Consider the following 24,753-nt stretch of genomic DNA (forward strand, 5'->3'; position numbering starts at 1 on the left):
TTTCCTGAGTTCCATTGACCTCCTTGGAATACAATTATTAAAATGGAGCTGGCACGGGCAGGATCATATCTGCTGGAGTTCCTTCCACTCCGCTGTCCCCTGTCCCAATTGAGCCAGACACAGGCAAGGTAACAGCAGTTTATTGCAGCCCTGTTAGTGGTTTGAACAGTCCACAAGGTGAAACACTGCCAAAGTCATAGTGGTTCTCTTACAAGGGGGACGAATTTCACATTTGGCTGCACTCTGAAGTTGTTCCTAATAGTTTTACCCTCAAAGCCTTTGCGAGAATTGGATTTTGCTCCCCACACAGAGGGGAAGCACCAGTACTATGGGGCAGGTACCAGGCTGACTCATGTCAACAGTCTGGTCTCTGCAATGTCAGCGGGTTCCAGCTTACGATTCTCACCTTGCCATCATCTGAGTGACAGAGTGGAGTCGTGGGTATTTGAGGCCAACTTCTTCATCTACAAATTTAGATCAGAGAAATAAGAGGCTCCCACAATTTGTGGCCATCTCAGAACAAAAAGAATACAAATAATAATAGACTGATTGTGGCTTTCAAAGATGCCTTGCCCAGTGGTGGGTCGGACTCTTCTCTCAGTCAGAAGGTTGAGAGCTCATTCCCACTCCACAGACTTGAGTACAAAATTCCGGCTGATGCTTCAGTCAGTGCTGAACTGAGGAGTGCTGCTTGATATGCTGCCTTTCAGGGGGTGGCACGGTGGCACAGTGGTTAGCACTGCTGCCTCATAGCGCCAGGGACCCGGGTTCAATTCCCTTGGGTGACTGTCTGTGTAAAGTCTGCACATTCTCCCCAAGTCTGCATGGGTTACCTCAGGGTGCTCCGGTTTCCTCCCACAGTCCAAAGATGTGCAGGTTAGGTGCATTGGCCATGCTAAATTATCCCTGAGTGTCAGGGGATTAGCAGGGTAAATATGTTTTACAGGGATAGGCCCTGGGTGGAGTTGTTGTCGGTGAAGGCTTGATGGGCTGAATGGCCTCCTTCTGCACTGTAAGGATTCTATGATTCAGGTGAGACAGTAAAGAAGGGCTCTGTCTGTTCTCTCAGACTGCACAATTTTGAGGAAGACCAGGGCAATATTTAGCCCTGTGACTGTGACTGTTACAATTCTGTCTGTGTGATTGTCCTGTGCCATTATGGATGGGATTTTCTGGCTGCGTCCGCCCCAAAACCAGACAATCCTGCCCGAGGTCAATGGACCTTTCCACAGTCCGCCACCCCCCTGCCCACTATGATTCCTGTGGCGGGAATGACATCAATGACTACACTTTAAAAGTACCCCAAGCCCTTTGAGATATCTGGAGATCGTGAAGGCTGCTTTTTAAACTTTTTACTTTTCTATGAAATGTGAGACAATCTGCCCTGATTTAACACTTATGCAGTAAGAAGTCTCACAACACCAGGTTAAAGTCCAGTAGGTTTATTGTGTTTACCTCAGTCCAACGCCGGCATCTCCACATCATTAACTCTTATAGTCATAGAGTTTTACAGCGTGGAAACAGGCCCTTCAGCCCAACCTGTCCAGTTTTTACCATTAAGTTAGTCACAATTGCCCGTGTTTGGCCCATATCCCTCTATACAATCTTACCCATGTAACTGTCTAAATGCTTTTTAAAAGACAAAGTTGTACCCGCCTCTACTACTGCTTCTAGCAGCTCGTTCCAGACACTCACCACCCTCTGCGTGAAAACAATTGCCCCTCTGGATCCTTTTGAATCTCTCCTCTCTCACCTTAAACCTATGCTCTCTAGTTTTAGACTCCCCTAAAGTTGTTGACTATCTATCTTATCTATGCCCCTCATTATTTTATAGACCTCTATAAGATCACCCTTAAGCCTCCGACGCTCCAGGGAAAAATGTCCCAGTCTATCCAGACTCTCCTTATAACTCAAACCATCATGTCCCGGTAGCATCCTAGTAAATCTTTACTGCACTCTTTCTCGTTTAATAATATCCTTTCTATAATAGGGTGACGAGAACTGTACATAGTATTCCAAGTGCGGCCGTACCAATGTCTTGTATAACTTCAACAAGACATCCCAACTCCTGTATTCAATGTTCTGACCAATGAAACTAAGCATGCTGAATGCCTTCTTCACCACCCTGTCCACCTGTGACTCCACTTTCAAGGAGCTATGAACCTGTACTCCTAGATCTCTTTGTTCTATAACTCTCCCCAGTGCCCTACCATTAACTGAGTAAGTCCTGCCCTGGTTCACCTGCATCACCTTGCATTTATCTAAATTAAACTCCATCTGCCATTCATCAGCCCATTGCAATTCTAGATAACCTTCTTCACTGTCCACTATGCCACCATAGTGGACAGTGCAAACTTACTAACCATGTTCCGAAATTCTCACCCAAATCATTGATATAAATAGTAAGAAGTCTCACAACACCACATTTAAATCACAGAAATCATAGAAACCCTACAGTACAGAAAGAGGCCATTCAGCCCATCGAGTCTGCACCGACCACAATCCCACCCAGGCCCGACCCCCATATCCCTACATATTTTACCCACTAATCCCTCTAACCTATGCATCTCAGGACACTAAGGGGCAATTTGCGCATGGCCAATCAACCTAACCCGCACATCTTTGGACGGTGGGAGGAAACCGGAGCACCCGGAGGAAACCCACGCAGACACGAGGAGAATGTGCAAACTCCACACAGACAGTGACCCAAGCCGGGAATCGAACCCAGGTCCCTGGAGCTATGAAGTAGCAGTGCTAACCACTGTGCTACCGTGCCGCCCAACAAGTCCAACGGGTTTATTTGAAATCACGAGCTTTTGGAGCACTGCTCCTTCATCAAGTGAGTGAGACAGCACTCTGAAAGCTTGTGACCCCAAGTAAATCGGTTGGACTTTAACCTGGTGTTGTGAGACTTCTTATTGTGCCCACCCCAGTCTAATGCCGGCATCTCCACATCATTAATATAGATGACAAATAACAGTGGACCACCCGGAACTGATCCCTGAGGCACACTGCTAGTCACATGCCTCCATTTTGTCTTCTGTCATCAAGACAATTTTGTATCTAATTGGCTACCTCACCCTGGATCCCGTGAGATTTAACCTTATGCAATCTACCATGCGGTACTCTGTTTAAGTTCGGCTTTAGGGTGTTTTTTAAATGACGAAAAGCTTTGCAGAAAATATTTCTAACCAGGTTTGTGTTATTGTGGTTTTAAATCTTTACCTATTTCCTGCTGCACACGTCTGGGAATCCCACTGATAGTTTTCCGCCTTTTTAGCTTCCGTCTTCGCTGCAGCACAGATTGAGGATGGACAAAGGAATATCGGCCAATGACCTGTCTCTCAAAACCCACTCCTGTAATCGAGAAAGGATCCAGACAACTGTGCAATCCATAGCATAATTTCATAAGCAATTAACAGTAAGCTGCTAGGCTTATTGAGCATATTGGCACTAAGATGGAGAAACCTAAACCAATATATCTCAATTCACATTGTATATATAACTTTCATAGGCATAAAAGGATTGAAGCCTTTCCTCAACATTTTGCCAAAGGCTCACAATCCACAACATTAAACTTTATTTCATCTGCACAAATACAAATGCTTAATGTGCAATTCTAGCACCTTCTGCTATTATTAACCCCGGCCAAAACAAATATTTTATGGTAATATGGCAATTCAGACTTGTTTCAGCATTAATTGTTCATCAAAAAAAAAGCTTGGACCTCAGGGAGATAATTCTTAAAAATCTTGGAAAGGCGTCAGTTTGCTCTGGGATAAACATGAATTTTCTTGCCTATGCTGAATGGGTTGGGTGGTAGTCGGGCCTACTCAACTGACAACCTGACCACCAGACTATATAGAAAGGGAAAGTCAGCTGGATGCCCACTGGTGATACATGGGTGAGCACATGTAGTGGGATGCCAGGTAAGAGTAATGCCGGGCTCAGCTGACAACAATGCTCCTCAAACTTAAATAGCCCACTAATAGGCTCAGAGGCTATGGTTATGTTCAAGAATGGTCATGTGAGGCTACCAAGACCTGTACTCCATCTTTGGTCACCCATCCAGAGGACAACACTGGGGGGGGGACACTAAAAATATCAAAATTAAGAAAGAAATAGTTAAATGTGAGGGGAAGAAAGGTACACTGGTTGACTTGTCACACAGCCACATTCTACACATGAAGTATTTTCTAGATTATTTGTTCTCATTGAGCAAAATCCACCATTCAATTATATTGAAAATCAGGGATAATCCATGTCCCCCAGCACAATCCTTACCGATACAGATGGGGCATTGAGAGATATATTAGCATAGACATATTGTTCCAGTTTGAACTTGAAGCATTGGAAAGGGACAATCCAATAATCCAAAATACCATTTTAAACAGCAGCTAAGGGACCAAGCAGCTTCATTCACTTGTGCAACTTGATAGGCAGTAAATTAATAAGCTATGAAGTTCACAAATCACTGTTTGTAATGCTTGGAAATGGCTCCTCGGTTCTTCCGACATGTAAAGAAGCTTAATATCTTTACAAAGAAATAAGGCCCAAAAAAAAGCATCACCCAGTGTGGAGTTCCCAGGAACTTCCTGTGGAAGTGGAGCACCAGAAACTGCTTGCACAAACCCTGCAGCATAGTGGGATAAAATGAGGGATCTTTGAATGGGACTCCAATCATGAAAATTCATGACGATGATTGGACTCAGTTGTGACATTACTCCTGGCAGTAGCGATTTGAGTAAAAAAGTAATTAGATAGTCATGATAAAGTAGTCTGCCACCTTCTGACCAAGGCCATATACACATAAAGAACAGTTACCAGAATGAGATGCCGGGGCAGGTAGGTGCATGTGAAACTGCACCTCAGACCGAGTCTGTGCCTTCAGACATAGAGGTGAATTTTAAAGGCTGGAATTTTTCAACGTTTGGTTAAAACAAGAATCTCACATGGTACACTAAATTTATTGAGGTGACTGGCATGCAATGCAATGTTTGCAAAATTGTAAATTAAGTACAGGGTTTACCATTTCACGACGCCTGATTGGAGATTATTGCAGTGAGCTAAGACTTTTGTTTTAACCACACCACATACAAACGCTGGAACGGTTCCCAGAACACACAATTTGGAAAAGACCCCAAGTATCTGACAAAGAGGAAGTCGCCTGGAAATTTTGATAAGAACCAGGATACTGCAGATGAATTTAAGTTTTTTTAAAGTTTATTTATTAGTGTCACAAGTAGGATTATATTAACACTGCAATGAAATCCCCTCGTCGCCACACTCTGGCACCTGTTCAGGAACATTGAGGGAGAATTTAGCATGGCCAATGCACCTAACCAGCACGTATTTCTGATTGTGGGAGGGAACCAGAGCACCTGGAGGAAACCCACGCAGACATGGGGAGAATTTGCAGACTCCGCACAGATAATAATCCAAGCTGGGAATTGAACCCGGGTCCCTGGCGCTGAGGCAGCAGCGCTAACCACTGTGCTGCCCATTTCCCATTGAACCTCGGGTAGATGTAACAAATTCGTACACACCTCTGCTTTTAGTCACTAGTGAATTTTACCAAAAAAAACTAACTTAATGGAACAGGTTATTCTTCTGAGTACTCTGGGCAGTTCTGAGAATGAGGGTGTCACTGTGACCTGACACAATTTATACTCTATCACCACAGCCATCCATTGCTTACATTAAATAGAACCTGCCATCCTGCTTGCTATATAAGGCATTGCATCAACTGTCAAACTGTTCAAGGTGTTTCCATGGCATCTGTGCTTGTGACATCACTTCAAGCATCGGTGAGACCAGCATTGTGCAAACAGCACAAAGCTGGTCAACTATCTCCAGATGAAGTAAGCGCAATAATGGTGACGTAATCAGACTGGACAATGGATGTCCTTTAATGACAAGCCATGAAACTTGGAGACATCTTTAAATGTACAGTGCTTCTTCCTTTATTACCAAACTCGGGTAACTGTCTGAGTGGAGTTTCCTCATTCTCTCCGTGTCTGCGTGGGTTTATTCCGGGTGCTTCAGTTTCCTCCCACAGTCCAAAGATGTGCAGGTGAGGTGGATTGGCCATGCTAAATTACCCCTTAGTGTCAGGGAGATTAGCAGGGTAAATATGTGGGGTTACGGGGATAGGGCCTGAGTGGGATCGTTGTTGGTGCAGGCTTGATGGGCTGAATGGCCTCTTTCTGCACTGTTGGGATTCTGTGATTGAGCTATGAATTACTATGAAGCATACATTGGGAATTCAGAAACAGAGGTTCCTATGTCTGTACATTTCTGCATCCAGAATGGCCAGAAAATCAAGCAGGGCACACTGACCTCGGAGCTTGTATTTCCACAGAACACTGCCCATGTGTAAAATCGGCCCCATGATCACAGGTTGGAGTATTGTTATTTTGCAAAGTGTCATTTTCTTTTTTTGTAGCCAATTCCCACCCTCCCTCTTCACGAGGTATTGAGTCTTTTCTGGGATTTTTTGAGTTTTGGTACCTTTGTCAAAGGCCTTTATTTATAGCATTGTATTCACCTCAGCACTGAGTGCTGACAAGCTATTTAACCACAGGGGACATCACTATCCAGCCCTATCTTGTCCTCAACTGACAACCACTAGCAACAGTAGTCAGTGGACACCACATATCACAGGCTGCTTTTGTCCACTTCCCAAACAGGAACAGTGAGGCCAGTTGTAGAAATCCAGAATTAAGAAAACTTAATAGACACTTAGGATGGGATTTTCCAGCCACGCTCGCCCCAAGACTGGAAAATCTCGCCCAAGGTCAACGGACTTTTGCATGGTCTGTGTCCCGCTACAATTCCCATAATGGGCGGGACAGGAAAATTCCACCCTTAATATTTAATAGAGATGAGAAAATTGAACTATATGACTCAGCTATTCCTGAAGTAAATTTGCGGAGCCACAAGTAGGACCCGCCCATGAAAATATATTTGGCAAACTTTTCCTGCTTTCTCGTGATGCTCTTTTCACAATAGAAAAATAATCAGTGTGAGATCCTCCCTTTATTTTTATATCAATGCACTTCTAAAAAATATTTTGTTTGAAGTTTCGTAAAATGCAATTCAACCAAATGACTTAAAATTGGCTTATACTTTAGCTTTGTGAGGGGAAGATTATATATTCGGCTCGTGTCTGCGTGGGTTTCCTCCGGGTGCTCCGGTTTCCTCCCACAGTCCAAAGATGTGCGGGTTAGGTTGATTGGCCATGATAAAAAAATTGCCCCTTAGTGTCTTGAGATGCGTAGGTTAGAGGGATTAGCGGGTAAATGTGTAGGGATATAGGGGTAGGGCCTGGGTGAGATTGTGGTCGGTGCAGACTCGATGGGCCAAATGGCCTCTTTCTGCACTGTAGGGTTTCTATGATTAGTAAATCATAAATTGTGGGATCCCTATAATTAAAATGCAACTTTCAACAACGAAAGTTTAGAAAGTTCATGCATTCACTGACAGTTCTTCAAATTCGTACGATCACACACATATAGACCAAATTTTGTTTACCGTATAATAATGAATACAAATTCTAATCTTCACTATTTTGAATAGAGATATTGACACGTTTATTCCAAACAGCCAAACAACTCTGATAAAACAGTGGATGGAGGCAGTGGATAAGTCACTGGATGAGTAATCCAGAGACCCGGAGGAGGCCCAGATTCAAATCCCATCATGGTAGGTGGTAAAATCTGAATTCAATAAAAATCTGGAAATAAAATTTGTTGTAAAAAAAATCTTGTTCAAATCTGCTATCCTTAGCTGGTTGACTCTTAACTGCCTCTCTGAAATAACAAGCCGATTTGTTCAAGGAGGCAATAACTGCTGGCCCAGCTAGTGATGCCCACGTTTAATAGATAAATTGGGTATGACCATGTTAAATATTATAAGCAGAGCATCAGTGCGATACAATAATATTGTAATTAGATGTTAAGCTATTAGAGAAATAGCACGCCTTGTAATTCACTGTCTGCATTCTTCTCTAGCTTATTGTTCCCCAGAGAACCCTGCTGCAGAGTAAAGGGGAGAGTGTGAGGACATTGGATACAGACCTGACCACCTCCACCCAGCTGAATTAACCTGCAGTTACCATCAAAAATGACATTCTTAATAAGGTGTTGGATAGTTTCATTCCCCCATGAAACTCCTCCCCAGAACTGAAAACACATCACATTTACCCAACCCATGATCCAGCATAACTTTTTCTTAAAAACATGAAGGGGTGGAACTGTACCAGTCACATTGATGGGAATAATACAGGAGGAAATAGCCTGAGCTTGCTGACGCATCTTCTGTTCTGGAGTAGGAAGAGGTAGATCTTTGCTCCAATTTGTTTGCCTATCTAGTGTTGTAGGGATGTTCGGTATAGGATTTTTCGGCCGCTGACCTAAGGCGATCATATCGCTGTCACCATCTGTTGATGGAATGGACTGTAAAAGAGTATAACAATTTGGTAATGATGGTGTACCTGAATAACAGCAAGAACATTACATGAAAGAACAAAGCAAAGTAGAACCCTCCCATGAAAATATGTTTGGCAAACCTTTCCTGCTTTCTTTGCAAGCACATTATGCAATGGTGCAAATCATGCTACGTTGGACAAAATTCCCTTCTAGCTAATCTTCTCCCTCATCTCCTGAAGGAGCTGACACACATTTGGATCTGCTTCCACAGATGCTTACAACCCTCTGGTACATCGGATTGCACATGTTTCAAGGATGGAGAAGTAGTCAGAGTCAACAGCCTCTTTGATCCCAAAGAGCATTAAGCAGAGCTTGATTCTGCCCTCATTGCTCTGAGATCGACAAACTTTACAATGGGCATCGCTGGATAACAATCAAGAGTGGGAACGCCAGCTGAATTTTCCTGTCCCAAGATCCAATTGTGACTCCATTAACCCCAACCCAGCTAATATCACTGCCTCAGCACAGATCCAGGTGGGATTTTCCTGGTTTTGACCGTGCAATAACTGACTAGTGCATTTACTAGCCATTTACTGGGAGTTGGGGGCAATATTGTAATGACACACGTGATGCACAACATGCTCGACTTTCTTCCAGATCAAATGGAAAGGTTTACCACTTCTTCATGAAACAGTGCTCCTTTAAATTGCAACGAAGCAGAGGAATCTCAAACTGAAGCATAACACACACTTAGTAACTCTGTGAGAGGTTAGTCAGTGAGTGAAATGGTCAAAATGAGAGAGAAAAGTGAAAAAAAAGATATTTAGACAGCTTCACTGAATATGCTGAAGGCTGCAATTAATATTGATAACACAAGAATAATCGCTAGATTTTGAGATAAATACTCCAGGCCGAGTATCCTTTATCCAAACCATTGGGGCCAATTGCGTTTTGGCATTCAGATATTTTCAGTTTTTGGGTCTACCATACATACTGGAAGCCTAGACCTACTTGCATTATGATAGCATAAGCCTAGGTTACAAATACTGGCTTGCTTCTCCATTGGCCAACTCTTGCACAACCTATATCTTGCCTATTAACACTCATTATACCTACAATATAATATTACATTGCTTTATTAACATACAAATTAACTACATAGCCATTCAAAAAAATGCTCTGTTTTTGGATGTGTTCTGTTTTCGGCTGTATGGATAAAGGATATTTGACCCATACTGCAATAATAAAATGGAAAAAAAGCTGTTTTGTGACTATTTTTGTTGCTTATTTAAAAGGATTAATAAATGGAAATGATTTTAAGATGTATAGTGTAATGTAACATTGGTTAAATTATATTGGATGTTTCACCTATTAAGACAGCTTTATATAATTTCTACATTTCTCAAATATTGCTGAAAAGAGAGACATGTTGCTTAAGCTTTTCATCTTGAATTCATCAAGACAAATGCAAGAATGCCAAATTTCAAATGATTATAACACTGTATACCGCAGGAGAAAAGGGTGTTGATTGGTTGGCAAGTAGACTCTGACTGGCTGAGGTATTGTCACAGAGAAAGCAATGGGTTTATAATGGGGGGATCCCCAAAATCCCAGGTAATTCAAAAAGGTTGCAAAGTTTGAACAAGTTCCTTTTGTTTGCAGAGAATGGGTCCCTGTATATGGATGTATGTTGCTTCTCGTAAATGAGCTGCGTTTCAAGCTCGATCATCTTAATAAGGTTTTTAGTGTAACTATTAGCGTACTCAGAAATGTTCAATAAGTGCTGTCTAATCACAGAATCACACCTAACAACTGATGTTTTATTTTAGATTTTGCAACCACAGTTTGGTTGAGTACAGTCTGTACTCTGCCTATTGTGAACAACTGAAGGAGTATGCTGTTTGATTCAATCAGCTAATCATTGGGACGCACAGCCTACATACACTGGCATCACACTTTCACCGAAATTCATACACAACGTTGTATTACCACAAGCAACCCTGAGTATGCTAATAGATAACTAACAGCCAATTTCAAATAATCAAACTTGTAACATGACTTCATAGAAATTTTTTATCATAGAAACTTACAGTGCAGAAGGAGGCCATTCGGCCTATCGACTCTGCACTGACAACAATCCCACCCAGACCCTATCCCAGTAATACCACATATTTACTCTGCTAATCGCTCTAACCTACACATCCCGGGACACTAAGGGGCAATTTTAGCATGGCCAATTTACCTAACCTGCACATCTTTGGACTGTGGGAGGAAACCGGAGCACCCGGAGGAAACCCACGCAGACACGAGGAGAATGTGCAAACTCCACACAGACAGTGACCCAAGCCAGGAATCGAACCCAGGTCCCTGGAGCTGTGAGGCAGCAGTGCTAACCACTGTGCTACCGTGCCGCCCACTTGTTTACGCTGGCTAGACATACATTCATAGGCAGGAACTAGTCATTGCTAAAAAAAGGAATATATTCACCAATGCACCTTTTGAATTGTGCAAGGGCTTGGGGAGCCTTTAGTTTCCCTTTGCTTTTTCCATGGCAATGCCTCGGCCGATCAAAGTCGACTTGTCGACTAATCAGTATCCTTTTCTCCTGCGGTATAAAGTATTGTGATCATTTGAAATTTGGCATTCTTTCATTTGTCCTGATGAGTGTAAGTTTTGGCAACAAATCTCTCTTTTAAGCAACATTCATGTTCTGTACTACCAAGCTACTGTTTCTAAGGGCGGAATTCTCCCATTTTGAGACTAAGTGCTGCGCCGGGCTCAGGAACATGGAGTGTTTCCTGCTACAGCCCCCACCTCATTAATAATGTACCTGAGTGTTTCATGTTGTACTCTGTGATGGGGAGGGAAGTGCAGGCTATTGTACTCAGGCACCATACTGAAAAGGCATTCAACATCACTGACCCACCATTGAAAAAGGAAAGTAAACCACCCAAAATGAAGATAGATCTCCGGGAACACTTGAGTCCGGAAGATGGACCTCCTAAGATTGAAGAGGCCGGAGGATGGACTCCCCTCCATGGCACTGAACTGAAAGATCCACCTAATGCACCCCCAACCCAGGGTACAGGGTTGTGGGGGTGGACTCCTGAATGCCAGAGGGAGCTCTGGACATTATTCAGGTGAGTCCCAACATCTGCAAGTCATATTGTTCCAACCATGTTTCACACCGGAGTGTTTTCCTACCGGCACCACAGAGAATCAGGTATGGGGAGTGGTGGGAGTGCGGGGGGGGGGGGGCGAGGGGGGTTGCAGGTGGCTTTATTTAAATCCCATTAATGGGAAGCATGTGAGGTCCATGCCGGCTTCTAGTGGGTTTTCCAGCCATGGTGGGGACCAGAGTAAGCTCCCGCTAAATTCACGGCGTGAAACCGATTTCTGGGCCTCCCGCCATATTCTCCCATCATGCCCGCCATCGAACATGGTGGCGGGAGTTTGAGAGAATTCCACCCGATAAGAATTGTGACCAAGTTACCACAAAGAATGCATTTAAAGTGAATAATTTAGGAATAAACAAGATGGTCTGCTGAGATGATGAAAGATAATCCCTCTCTATTTAAAACTCTGCTGTGCTGGAGGGATAAACTTTATTGAAAGGTTATCCCAGTGACTAAACTTCAAAAATACACAATTGGCAATAAAAGCACTATGGCACATCCCGAGGTTGTGAAAAGCACTATATAAATGCATAAAAGTCAAGTGATAAAATAAATAATTTAATGCCACGAAGACTGATATGCTGGACTTATTTTATGAAAGATGGGGCTGATTCTATTCCAATTGCTGCCTCACAGCACTAGGCACCCGGCTTGGGTCCCTGTCTGCGGAGTCTGCACATTTTCCCTGTGTCTGCGTGGGTTTCCTCCGGTTGCTCCGGTTTCCTCCCACAGTCCAAAAGACGTGCTGCTCAGGTGCATTGGCCATGCTAAATTCTCCCTCAGTGTACCCGAAGAGGCGCTAGAGTGTGGCGACTAGGAGGTTTTCACAGTAACTTCATTGCAGTGTTAATGTAAGCCTACTTGTGACACCAATAAATAAATGTTAAACACCAGTTCACAGGTCCCATGTAAATATTATTGCCCATCCAAGCTCACTTGTACTGTATTCAAATTAAACAGAATTCATAAAACTGGCCCAAAATCTGCTGTTAGAGTAATGGCAAGGCTCACTGTGCTCAACGTTATTCATGTGCAACTTCTGGCAGGGGCAGAGGCTCAGTTAAATGTGGAAATTGGAAACCTGCCACCTGAGATGCGTTGCTCCACTGTTAGCTGCGTGAAATGGCATCTTGCTCTCTGGCTCCCTATTTAAATGGTGTGAAGTGCCTGTACTGCACAGTAGACACCAAATAAACCCATCACAGAAAGTTAAGCCAAGTCATTTTAAGGTTAAGTACATTTTAAACCATGTGGTTACTTCCAGTCAACCTCTCTGGCACTGAAAATTAACAATTACAAATGCAGAGCTTCAATCCTTCAGGTTTAATTGTTGTTGGAGATTTTAAAAAACATTTGAAAATTAATTTTGTTGAAAATATGTTTTCTCTGTCTCCTCTCTCTCTCTTAATCTAATCTTTATTTCCCTTCAATTCACTTTCTGTACCTTATTTGACATGGAATTCATTCACGTTAACTTGCACTTCTTTCTTGGTTCTTGTGTTGCTAAATTTCACAATGCTTCAAGCTGATTGGTTAAGGAGATACACGGAAGCCAGCTGCTGAGCTCTAGGGCCGCTATTGCACAGGTGCCCCAATCTCCCTCCCCACAGACTTTCCCCGACCCTCGTTTGTCCCTACCCCCGATTGCTGTCCCAGCTGATTGCCACCCCCACACCCCCGATCGGTCCCCCCCTCTGCAGAGTTCTCCCCTTCCCACCCCTGCCTCCCCCCCCCCCCGCCAATCAGGCCTACCCCCTTGGCACTACTAGAATGCCAGGCTGAAACTGCCCTATGGCCACTGCCCAGCCCTGCCCCGGATCACCGGAGGGCATCAATGGCTTTCACTTCCGCTGGGGATGCCATCACGTCTGGTCCCCCCCATTGGTGGGGACCATTTGTGAACCCCGCTAGTGAGGACCTCGACTGGCGAAGGGGCAAAGGTGAGTGAGACCGGACGATGGTCCGGGGCTCGTTAATGACATGCAAAACATGTCATTAATATTTAAATCAGCCTCGCGCCCCGGAAGGGCGTGAGGCTGATTTCACCGGCCAGCAAGACCGCGAGAGGTGAGAAACTGGGTGCAAACCCGATTTTTTGCCTCTCGTCCCATCTTGCCAGCTCGCCGTACTGATCAACCAGTGTGGCGAGCTGCTAAGATCGCGCCCTACATTTTTAATTAATATCAGTCAATTGCATTGAGCATTTCATTTAGGAAACAATACAACAAACTTTCATTTGTCCCACTCTTTGAATAAACTCTTTGTATGATGAATTGAATGCTAGATTAATCTTTAATGGTTTATCTCAGTTCCTCCTGTGTCTTAGAACAGGAATTAACAAGTCACTCACAGTTTGGTTACCAGCTGCATTGATTTGATTTGAAAAAAGCTAAAAGTATCAGTGTCAGAGACAAATGTCCTGAATTGCCTGGCACTGAAGTGTATATCTGTGAAGTCTCTATACATTTAACAAAAGGTCCCCAGTGACTTGTTCGGAAGCCCATTCTTTAATGAATAGTTCCACAATCCATTTCTCACTACTGTAAATGCCAGGGTGTTAACTGTCTGTCAAACTACTGGAACAGAGCCAGTGTAAATATCACTCAGCAAACGTTTGAAATAACCAACCTAACTTATGAAATGAGTGCCCTCTCTCTTCTATAGCAGATTGGTTACACTAATGCATATCTTATGTTTACTCCTGTTAAGTATTCTTAGCAGCCATAAACACAAAGAAAATTAGTCACATTAAGTTAGCCTAAAGGGAGTGGACCATACAGATAAATACACTGCAGTCAGACTTTGTTTTCAAGTGTTTTCAAATATTGTCAGGCGCCGGGAAGCTTGAAGTGAGCAGTTCTTCACTTGGACCCAACCGAACAAAGCAGATTTGGGCACAATTGGGTCTAGGTTTGTGCTCGCCCTTTGGGAAGCAACACCTCCACAAAATGGAGAATGAACCACTTACTTCACATGATCCCTCCTTTGATCTGACACACCCTGACTCATCGCCTGCTCGCTGTGTGCTTTTCTGTGGCAAGCCTCACTTCTTCTACTCCCATTATTGCTCTCTTTTGTGCCCAGCAAAACGTTTATCTTTTAACAGGAAGAGACTGATGGGATGATGAAAAGTTCTTTTGGTCACAGCAAAACTGACAACCCTACTGTGGAATACGAGCGGTGTTTACCCACATTCCTTCCTCAGTCAGGAGTTTGCCCTTGTGACTGGCGCGAGAGCTGTCCAGGATTCATGCTTAATGCAGTGTCATCACTATAGTGACCAGTTTTTTTTGTCTGTGAAGGCTGCTATTTTCTTCTTTGGCAATGTTCTTTGAGGGGTGAACATTAAGGATGCCGTGGGGAGTAATTAGCTATAGCCTGGATTTTCAAACACGTTTATCTTCTTGCATAGATGTTTCATTCTGTAGTGAGACAAAGAGAGTCTGTTTTGTCAAGATAAACTATTCTTTCTACAGAGCCTGCAAAATAATCAATGTGATTCCAAATGAAACTAAATTCAGTTATCTACAATGGGTCCTCTGTTGACCTTATGGCTAAGACTTTACTGCTCCTTCTATTTGGTAACTTTATTCTCAAAAAATAGTGCAAGAGGAAACAGCTTATGATTACATAAGCTATGATGAGCCATGGGTCTATCGTGTGGCTAATTTCCTTCAATCCCATTGATCAATTCACATCTCCACAGAAAACATATCTAAACCTGCTATGTATCAGGTCGGGAGTCCCAGCGTATCTCAAAACAGCGAGAATTAGTTGGAGAGTATCAGTTTCAGCACGGCCTAAAGAATAATCTTTTATCCAAAAAAAGTTTGTTTCATCATTTTTTTTATTTGCATTTCTGGTGGTTCAGTACTATTAAGCTGCCAAGTAACGATGCCATCAAATCTTAAAGAAAAAAACTACCTGTTCAACTTTCCAAGCACATCGTTCAAATGTTGTTATTGTGTCCAGCTATGAAAAACTGTCAGTGCATATCAGAATTGACATTTGTATACACGACACATTTCTGTCTTATTTCAGTCTTCAGGGCTGTGTGGCAATTCATTCAAGATATTTGAACTCACTGCCTGAAGGGTTTCTCAATACTTTTTTCCCGAATACTATTAATATCAACAGAAAATTAAACAGAACTTGGGGTGCCGTGAATTTAATCATTCCGGAAGATTCCATCACAGCCAGCAAATGTACAGAAAACCAATTCATCACAGAGAATTCCCACTCCATCACAAAACTCTGCTTTATCTGTACAAAGTGTAGTTCCGCTACTTCTTGCCTTCAATAGCAGGAGGAGGTTCTAACAAGAGGATTTGTCTCATATTAGCCAGTAATACATCCTGTGACATTTTGGCCGCGATTCTCCCAAAAGCATTGAATTGGCGGGAAAACTGTTCGAGATCCCGACTGTTTTGTCAGTTCAGCCTCTCACCCGAATCGCCGCACTCTGTGCACTGCAGAGGTCCCAGTTGTGAATATCATTAAAAACCCGGGGGGGGGGGGGGGGGGGGGGGGTGGGGGGCCTATTCACGCCGGAGCCTGACATTCTGGAACTCTGCGCATGCGCAGTGGTACCGATCTGTCAGACTCCCTGTTTGCTGGCCAGCTCAATCGCTGGCCAGCCCGGGACCCCCGCAGTGCTGCCCCTCTGGCCCCTCCCCCCACAGCCCATCACACAACAATTCCTGGGCCAGCCCTAACCCCCCCCCCACCCCCCCTCCCCCCACTGTCCTGGAGCATCCCGATGCATAACCCCCCCCCCATTCCCCCCACCCTCCTCACCTCGGTAGACCCCCCCCTCCCCCCCCAACCCGGGCGCCCCGATCGCTGGCCTCCCTCCAGCCCAGACCGATCCCCGTGCAGAGTGGCAGTGGGATCCCCCACTGCAAAATAATCAATGTGATTTCAAATGAAACTAAATTCAGTTATCTACAATGGGTCCAGTAGGACCTGCCTACAATATGCCCCACCCTCTTAGCACTGTCGGATGCCTTGGGCAGTGCCGGGGCATAGGCTGGCACTGCTAGGGTGCCCATGCCCAGGGGACACCACCCCCCTGGGGGGGGGGGCCCCGATTGCCCCCCCTTCATTTCGGCGGGCTCTCCCACTAGTTCCCAGAATGTGGGGAGCTGGTGTAAACCCGCAGGAATAAAGTACTCCTGGCGGGGTGGGAGATTTAATTGGGACCCGAAAGTTCCCAACAATTAGATTTAAAATATATTTAAAATACATTTTTAAAAGATTCAAATTACTTACCTGCCTTCCCGCCGGTTTCCGGCGTGGTCTGACTGGTGACTGTTCACCGGCTCTGGAAGATGCGTGTGCGTTCCCGGCACATGCGCAAATCCTGGTACAAGGCCGGCGATGCGCATCTCCCACTGCGACCCGCCAGAAAAGTTGTGGGTTGTGATGGGAGAATCGCGGCCTTTGTCTCTATTTTAAACGATAATTTCTAATTTGAAGGTATGCACCCTATTTATCACTGCTTGATGGGTGCTGAATTTGAACTGTTACAAAGGTAACTGTGCAACAATAATAGTATAGATCCTAATTAAATATTGCTATGCTCATGGTCTGTAATCGTGAATGTAACCTTTAGGGTCACAGAAGTGACCCAGATGTATACTTGCCATAATTGTACTTTCAAGTTCTGACAGTAATGATTACATGTCACTATTTCTGCTCTGAAGATTATATTGTTTGATTAATTTCATACATCAAAGAATCTCTACAGTGTAGAAAGAGGCCACTTGGCCAATTGAGCCTGCACCAACAACAAGCCCACCCAGGCCCTATTACCTACGTATTTACCCCTGCTAATCCCCCAACACTAAGGGTCAATTTAGCATGGCCAGTCAACCTAACCCGCATTCTTTGGAGTGTGGGAGGAAACCGGAGCACCCGGAGGAAACCCACACAGACACAGGGCAAACGTGTAAACTCCACACAGTCACCTGAGGCTGGAATTGAACCTGGATCCCTGGCACTGTGAGGCAGCAGTGCTAACCACTGTGCCACAATGCCACCCATCTATATACATTGGGTTATTTAGCAAGCTTCAAATAAGATCCTAACTGCTTGGCAACAACGCAATCAATCACCATTTTTCTTTGGAATCATCATCCATGATTAATAAGGGTTTTGCAGATTCCATTGTCATTTAATCACTCCTGCCCTCATCGGGGCATGGTGGTACAGTGGTTAGCACTGCTGCCTCACAGCGATTCAGGTTCAATTTTGGCCTTGGGTCACTGTCTGTGTAAAGTTTGCACATTCTCCCTGTGTCTACGTGGGTTTCCTCCAGGTGCTCCGGTTTCCTCCCACAGTCTAAGGATGTGCAGGTTAGGTGAATTGGACATGCAAAATTGCCCCTTAGTGTCCAAGAACATGTAGGTTAGGTGGATTAGCCAAGGTAATGTGTTGGGTCATGAGAATGGGTCTGAATGGGATGCTCTTTTGGAGAGTTGGTGCAGACTCGATGGGCCAAATGATCTCCTTCTGCACTGTCGGGATTCATTGGCACCAATCACAATCTTTGTTCTTTCCTATTAATCCCATATCCTAGTTTTGTACCTGCTTCAAAAACAAACAGCTCTTAAATCCCTAATTTTTGCCATTTCTGATTAAAACTTATTGATCTGAAACATTGGGTGGGATTTTACTTGTCCTGAAACCATAAAATCCCACCCGAGGTCAACAGATCTTCCCAATGTCTGCCCCTCGCCCACTCTGATTTCCGTGGCGGGTCAGGAAGGTAAAATTCCAGCCATTGACTCTGTTTCCCTCTCCACAGACGCTGCCTGAGCTGCCAAGAGTTTCAGCATTAGCAGTTTTCATTTCAGATTTCCGCAGTCTGCAGGGTTTTGCTTTGATTAATGGTCACTGAATTAAGGTACCAGAGAGTTGCCAGCATCCCAGGAATTGTTTCTAAGCAGGACTCACCACTTCTGGCGAAGCAAACTTGGAACAGAAAAAGCTGAAGAAAATCCACGGATGACATGTATTTGCATTTGGACTGAATTCCATTTAATTTTTCCAAATGTTTTAATACTTTGGCACATTACATATCTGGGGACATGTTTTCTTTTCCTCCTGTCTGATACGATAAAGGGGTTCGAGTTTGAAGCATTGCCGTTGACGTTATGCTTGCATTGATATGCCTATCATAAAATCTAAAGCGGTCAAAAATTTCAAATGGAAAACTTGCACAACAATATAACAACGTTTGATCCTAATACACACGTATTAACGACGTACAAACGACGTATAAACAGTTTTGCAGACAATCTGGTGATGTAATAAAGTAGCACAATCCACTTCCATCTAGGAGAATTAGTCTACCAGTCATAGAATCATAGAATCCCTCCAGTGCAGAAGGAGGCCATTCGGCCCATCAAGTCTGCACCGACAACAATCCCACCCAGACCCTATTCCCAGTCAGCTGGACAATGGGCGGATATGGAACAGACTCCCAAATTAAACCTACTCAACTTTACTCTCCATTCAGGCCGAGGGGAGTAAAATCAAAGCAAACTACTGCGGATGTTGGAAATCTGAAATAAAACAGAAAATGCTGGAAAACCCAGCAGGTCTGTCAGCAACTGTGGAGAGAGAAACAGAGTTAACGTTTCGAGTCTGTCATAGGCAGAATCTGGTGCAGGTTCCCGATATTCTGGTCGGCGGGGCTGGCACCAGTGGAGCCAGCGGGTCACTGGACTTTGTCTCAAAAGTAGAGAATTCCGCCCATAGTTTTTAAGGAGTGTCTTACGGAGGAGAGAGGGGTTCAGAGGTGGAGAGATTTAGGGACGAAACTGCAGAGCTTATGGCCGGGGCAGCTGAATACACGGCTGCCAATGGTGGAAAATCAAAGAGGAGTGCAGAGATCACATGGTTGTTCTCAATTCACTGCTTGTCACTTGCCAGCATGGATCTCAGGACCAGTGCTGGAAGAAGCATCCCAAAAATGTCTCTCTGCTCCCACTGGTGAAATTAGGCACGCTATTCCTACTTGCAGTACAAATAGAGGAATTCTCTATGCTCGAATCATAGAATCCTTACAGTGCAGAAGGAGGCCATTCGGGCCCATCAAGCCTGCACCAACAACAATCCCATCCAGACCCTATCTCCGTAACCCCACATGTTCACTCTGCTAATCCCCCGGACACTAAGGGGCAATTTTAGCATGGCCAATCAACCTAATCCGCACATCTTTGGACTGTGGGAGAAAACCGGAGTACTTGGAGGAAACCCACACAGACACGGGGAGAATGTGCAAATTCCACACAGATAGTGACCCAAGGCCGGAATTGAACCAGGTCCCTGGTGCTGTAAGGCAGCTGTGCTAACCGCTGTGTCACCATGCCTGCTTTGGAACAATACAGGAAATGGAAAAAATACTTGGTGCACTCATTCACAAAATGCATGGAGGCACCACAATGGCATGCAATGTTAAATTTATTTCCCATGTATTGCTCATCAAATGTTAAAATATGCTCACGTTTACTGCAAGTTATTATAAAATAAAACTTTGTAAGCAAATGCAGCATTCAATCATTCACCACCAAAATGGGAGTTCGTTAAATTACATGTTTGATGCTTTTCCATTTGCAGAAAGGGGTGTACACAGGCATCAAGAGAAAAACATGCTGCTTGATACCCATGACATCTGTTTAGCTCTGACTACTGGCGAAAGGGGATTGTTATTCCCTTTCATCCTTTTTCAGAGAGCAGCCTTCCTGCAGCTGTTCTTGGCAGTCACGAGGATATGTTTTTTAATGCCAATATTATGCAGCATAGGACATGCCACAATCATCCCAGCACCTAGCTCCTGCTGATATGGCATTAACATCGGATGTAGTCCAAAGATAAGAGTCCAAAACTGGGATTTTACATTGCACCAGGTATGTAGGCCTTTGCAAGGGGTTCCACAGAAGTATCAGCCATGGGTAAATCTTGTCCCCAAAATAACAAGCTTTGGTTCTGTCTTTTCCTCTGAGCATGCTCTTCATTCTCTCAGGATCAGTGCTGGACACCTTGACATTAAGCACAAACTAACATTATGCTCCCCCACTGTTTTCACACATCTGTAAGTGGAAAGAGCAGCTGCCAACATAGAGAGAATTACCTGCCAATCTACACAGTACCTGCCAACCTTCATGGTGTGATTATCAATTGCCTGCAACACTGTACTGGTGATGTGAGTGTGATCATTGATTATCTCCTTACACTATACTGATGATCAAACAGAAAGTGTAGAATAGGCACAAAGAACTAAGCACTGCAGATAGCCTAGAGGAATATAGGAAATGCAGGGACAAAGTAAAAAAGGAAATAAGGAAATGAAAGAGATGGCATAAAAGAGATTACCAAGTAAAGTTAAAGAAAACCCAAAGATGTTTTACCAATACATTAATGGTGAAAGGTGAGTTAAGGAAAAAAGTGGGGCCTATCAGAGATGAAGAAGGGAACTTGTGTGCAGATGCAGGTGCTGTGGGAAGGTGTATAAAAAAATATTTTGTCTCCGTTTTTGCAAAGGAGAGGGAGGAACACTGAGATATTGGATGGGATAATCATAAAGAGAGAGGAAGTACTCGAAAGGTTGGAATTATTGAAAGTTGATAAGTCGCCAGGTGGATTGTTTCCGAGGCTGCTTATGGAGGTCAGGAAGTAGATAGCAGATGCTCAAAGGATGATATCTCAGTACATACAGGGGAAGTACCAGAGAGTTGGGCAAATGCAAACATAGTTCCCTTGTTTAAAAAGGAATTGATGGAACTGCCAAACAATTATAGGCCAGTTAGTCTTACATTGGTGGGGGGTAAATTGGTAGAATCAATAGATTCTAGGATTAGGATTAGAGACAGGAATAGCTGTCACATAGAAAGGCATGCACCTGTCAGGGATGGTCCGCATGGATTTGTTAAAGGAAGGTCTTGCCTCACAAACTTGATTGCATTCTTTGAGGAAGTGACAAGAAGGATTGATGAAGGTCGTGCAGTGGATGTGTACGTGGACTTTAACAAGGCGTTTGACGAGGTCCCACAAGGCAGATTGGTCAAAAAAAAGTAAAAGCCCATGGGGCACAGGTTAATGTGGAAACTGGATCAAAAGTTGGCTTAGTAACAGGACGGTGTAATGGTTGATGGATGCTTTTGTGATTGGCAAGTTGTTTCACATGGTGTTCCACAGGGTTCGGTGTTGGGACCCTGACTGTTTGTGTTATATATTAATAATTTGGATGTGAATGTGAGGGGCACAATTGGAAAATTTGCAGATGACACAAAGATTGGCCAAGTAGTGGATAGGGTAGAGGATAGCTATAATCTACAAAACTAGATCGATGGGTTGGTGGAATGGGCAGTAAAGTGGCAGATGGATTTTAACACAGAGAAGTGTGAGGTAATGCATTTAGGGAGGTCAAACGGTTAAAGAGAATACACAATAAATAGGAACATACCAAGAGGGGCAGATGAACTGAGAGATTTTGGCGTACAAGTACACAGGCAGCAGTTCAAGTAGACAAGGTTGTAAAGAAGGCACATGGAGCATTCTCCTTCACTGGCAGAGGTATGAAATATAAAAGTAAGGATATAATGTTGAAATTGTATAAAACACTGGTGAGGCCACAATTGGAGTATTGTGTGCAGTTCTGGTCACCATATTACAGGAAGAATGTAATTGTTCTGGAGAGAACTGAGGAGGTTTACAAGAATGTTGCCAGGGCTAGAAAAATGTAGCTACGAGGGGAGATTGGATAGATCGGGGTTATTTTCCTTGGAACAAAGAAGGCTGATAGAGGTGTACAAAATTATGAGGGGAAGAGATGAGGCAGGATAAAATTATTTTCCTTGGTGGAGAATTCTAGAACCAGGGGACATGGATTCAAGATAAATGTCAGCAGGGGTAGAGGGGACATGAGGAAGAACATTTTTATGCAGAGGGTGGTAGATGTCTGGAATTCTCTGCCCGAGTTGGTGATGGAGGCAGAAACCCTAAATTATTTTTAAAAGTACCTGAATTTGCACCTTAGGTGCTGTAAGCTACAGGGCTATAGGCCTTGTACAGAAAGGTGGGAATAGAAAGGGCACCTGGATGGCCTCGGTCTGGCATGGCCTTCTTTGCTGCTGTAACTTTTCTAAGGTTCTATGATGACGTGAGTGTGATCATCAATTGTCTTTACTCTATACTGGTAATGTGAGTGTGATCATTGATTGTCCTTTTACTCTGTACTCATGATTTGAGTGTGACCATCGATTGTCTTTACTCTGAATTAATGAGAGGACATATAAAGCATGCTCTGAGTCCATTAAATTTCTCGAGCACCCATTCAACATGGACTGAGTGCAGGAAATAGATAGCAAACCCATACGGAGAGCATACACCTGGTTCCAGCGTTAGACCACATTTTCTCAGTATTAAATCTCATGATCCCAGAGGACATATTAGTTCATTCTTACAGCACTGTTCCACCCATTATTTTAATTAAAGCAAATCCATTTAAAATGAATGGATTGAGCCAGTTGTCTAATAATATCACTGCAGGACACATAAAAAATGCTTATAAATTAATTCAGAGCAAAATATTAACAATACACACCGTCGTGTTTCGCAATGAAATGACCTGGACTGAGAAAACAATTGTTGTACAGTTTTGTCTAAAATAAGCCCCACCAAGCTGTGAGAAAAATCAAAGGCTAGCTAGGGAGACAACAACGATGTTACACAAACCAAAAACTCCAGAGTTTTAGAAGGCTTTGAATTGAGATCAGGTGATCTTCAGTTCCAATGGCATATTTTTCTGGAAAATTAACAATAAGGGACAATAATTGTGATGGCCCAGGTGCTTTTGTGGAAAAACATATATACTATTTTGGAATAATGGTCCCTTTAAGAACTAGGCTTTTCTGGAAGATGATTTCTTGTTAAAAAAAAACTACGTGCTTCCAGTAACTGATCATGTGACCAAGCTACCTGGGAGATAAATAATAGTAAAGCAAAAGGGCCACAAGAGGTTAATTATGGGGGTAGGGTAGGTGTGGTTCTATCTTTGAGCAGTTTAGTTTTAGTTTTAGAACAAGCTGGTTGCAGGGAATATCTTGTTGAAGGAGAATTCAGTTGAAATATTTTGTGCTGGTAAAAAGGGTAAGAAACACTTGATAACTGAAAAACTCTATTAACAATCACTTTGACTTCTATGATGCAAAGCTGGGCTGAAAAATGGCAAATGGAGTTTAACCCTGATAAATGTGAGGTGATTCATTTTGGTAGGACTAATTTAAATGTGGATTACAGGGTCAAAGGTAGGGTTCTGAAGACTGTGGAGGAACAGAGAGATCTTGGGGTCCATATCCACAGATCTCTAAAGGTTGCCACTCAAGTGAATAGAGCTGTGAAGAAGGCATATAGTGTGTTAGCTTTTATTAACAGGGGGTTGGAGTTTAAGAGCCGTGGGGTTATGCTGCAACTGTACAGGACCTTGGTGAGACCGCATTTGGAATATTGCGTGCAGTTCTGGTCACCTCACTATAAGAAGGATGTGGAAGCGCTGGAAAGAGTGCAGAGGAGATTTACCAGGATGCTGCCTGGTTTGGAGTGTCGGTCTTATGAGGAAAGGTTGAGGGAGCTGGGGCTGTTCTCTCTGGAGCGGAGGAGATTGAGGGGAGACTTAATAGAGGTTTATAAAATGATGAAGGGGATAGATCGAGTGAACGTTCAAAGACTATTTCCTCGGGTGGATGGAGCTATTACAAGGGGGCATAACTATAGGGTTCATGGTGGGAGATATAGGAAGGATATCAGAGGTAGGTTCTTCACGCAGAGAGTGGTTGGGGTGTGGAATGGACTGCCTGCAGTGATAGTGGAGTCAGACACTTTAGGAACATTTAAGCGGTTATTGGATAGGCACATGGAGCACACCAGGATGGTAGGGAGTGGGATAGCTTGATCTTGGTTTCAGATGAAGGTCGGCACAACATCGTGGGCCGAAGGGCCTGTTCTGTGCTGTACTGTTCTATGTTCTATATGATAGCCATGCTGAGAAGAGAGAAAGAGAAAGCTCTTAAATGTAAGACTCCAGAATTAAAGAACATTAGAACCAGGAGCCTTCTGACTTGGGGGGGGGCTATGCTTAGGAT

The 24,753-nt window shown here is 43.7% G+C and overlaps 1 protein-coding gene across 2 annotated transcripts in view; it reads right to left on the reverse strand.

Moving 5' to 3' along the window:
• Positions 1-24,753, reverse strand: part of LOC144506368 (actin remodeling regulator NHS-like) — a 529,732-nt gene that overhangs the window by 18,153 nt on the left and 486,826 nt on the right. For both annotated transcript variants that reach the window (XM_078232382.1, XM_078232383.1), the window contains exons 5-6: positions 8,261-8,456; positions 3,226-3,357 (exon numbers count right to left, since the gene is read on the reverse strand). In XM_078232382.1, the coding sequence (XP_078088508.1) occupies positions 3,226-3,357; positions 8,261-8,456 (328 nt within the window). The remainder of the gene's footprint in view (positions 1-3,225; positions 3,358-8,260; positions 8,457-24,753) is intronic.

This window comes from Mustelus asterias, chromosome 17 (assembly GCF_964213995.1).
Source record: "Mustelus asterias chromosome 17, sMusAst1.hap1.1, whole genome shotgun sequence".
NCBI lineage: Eukaryota > Metazoa > Chordata > Chondrichthyes > Carcharhiniformes > Triakidae > Mustelus > Mustelus asterias.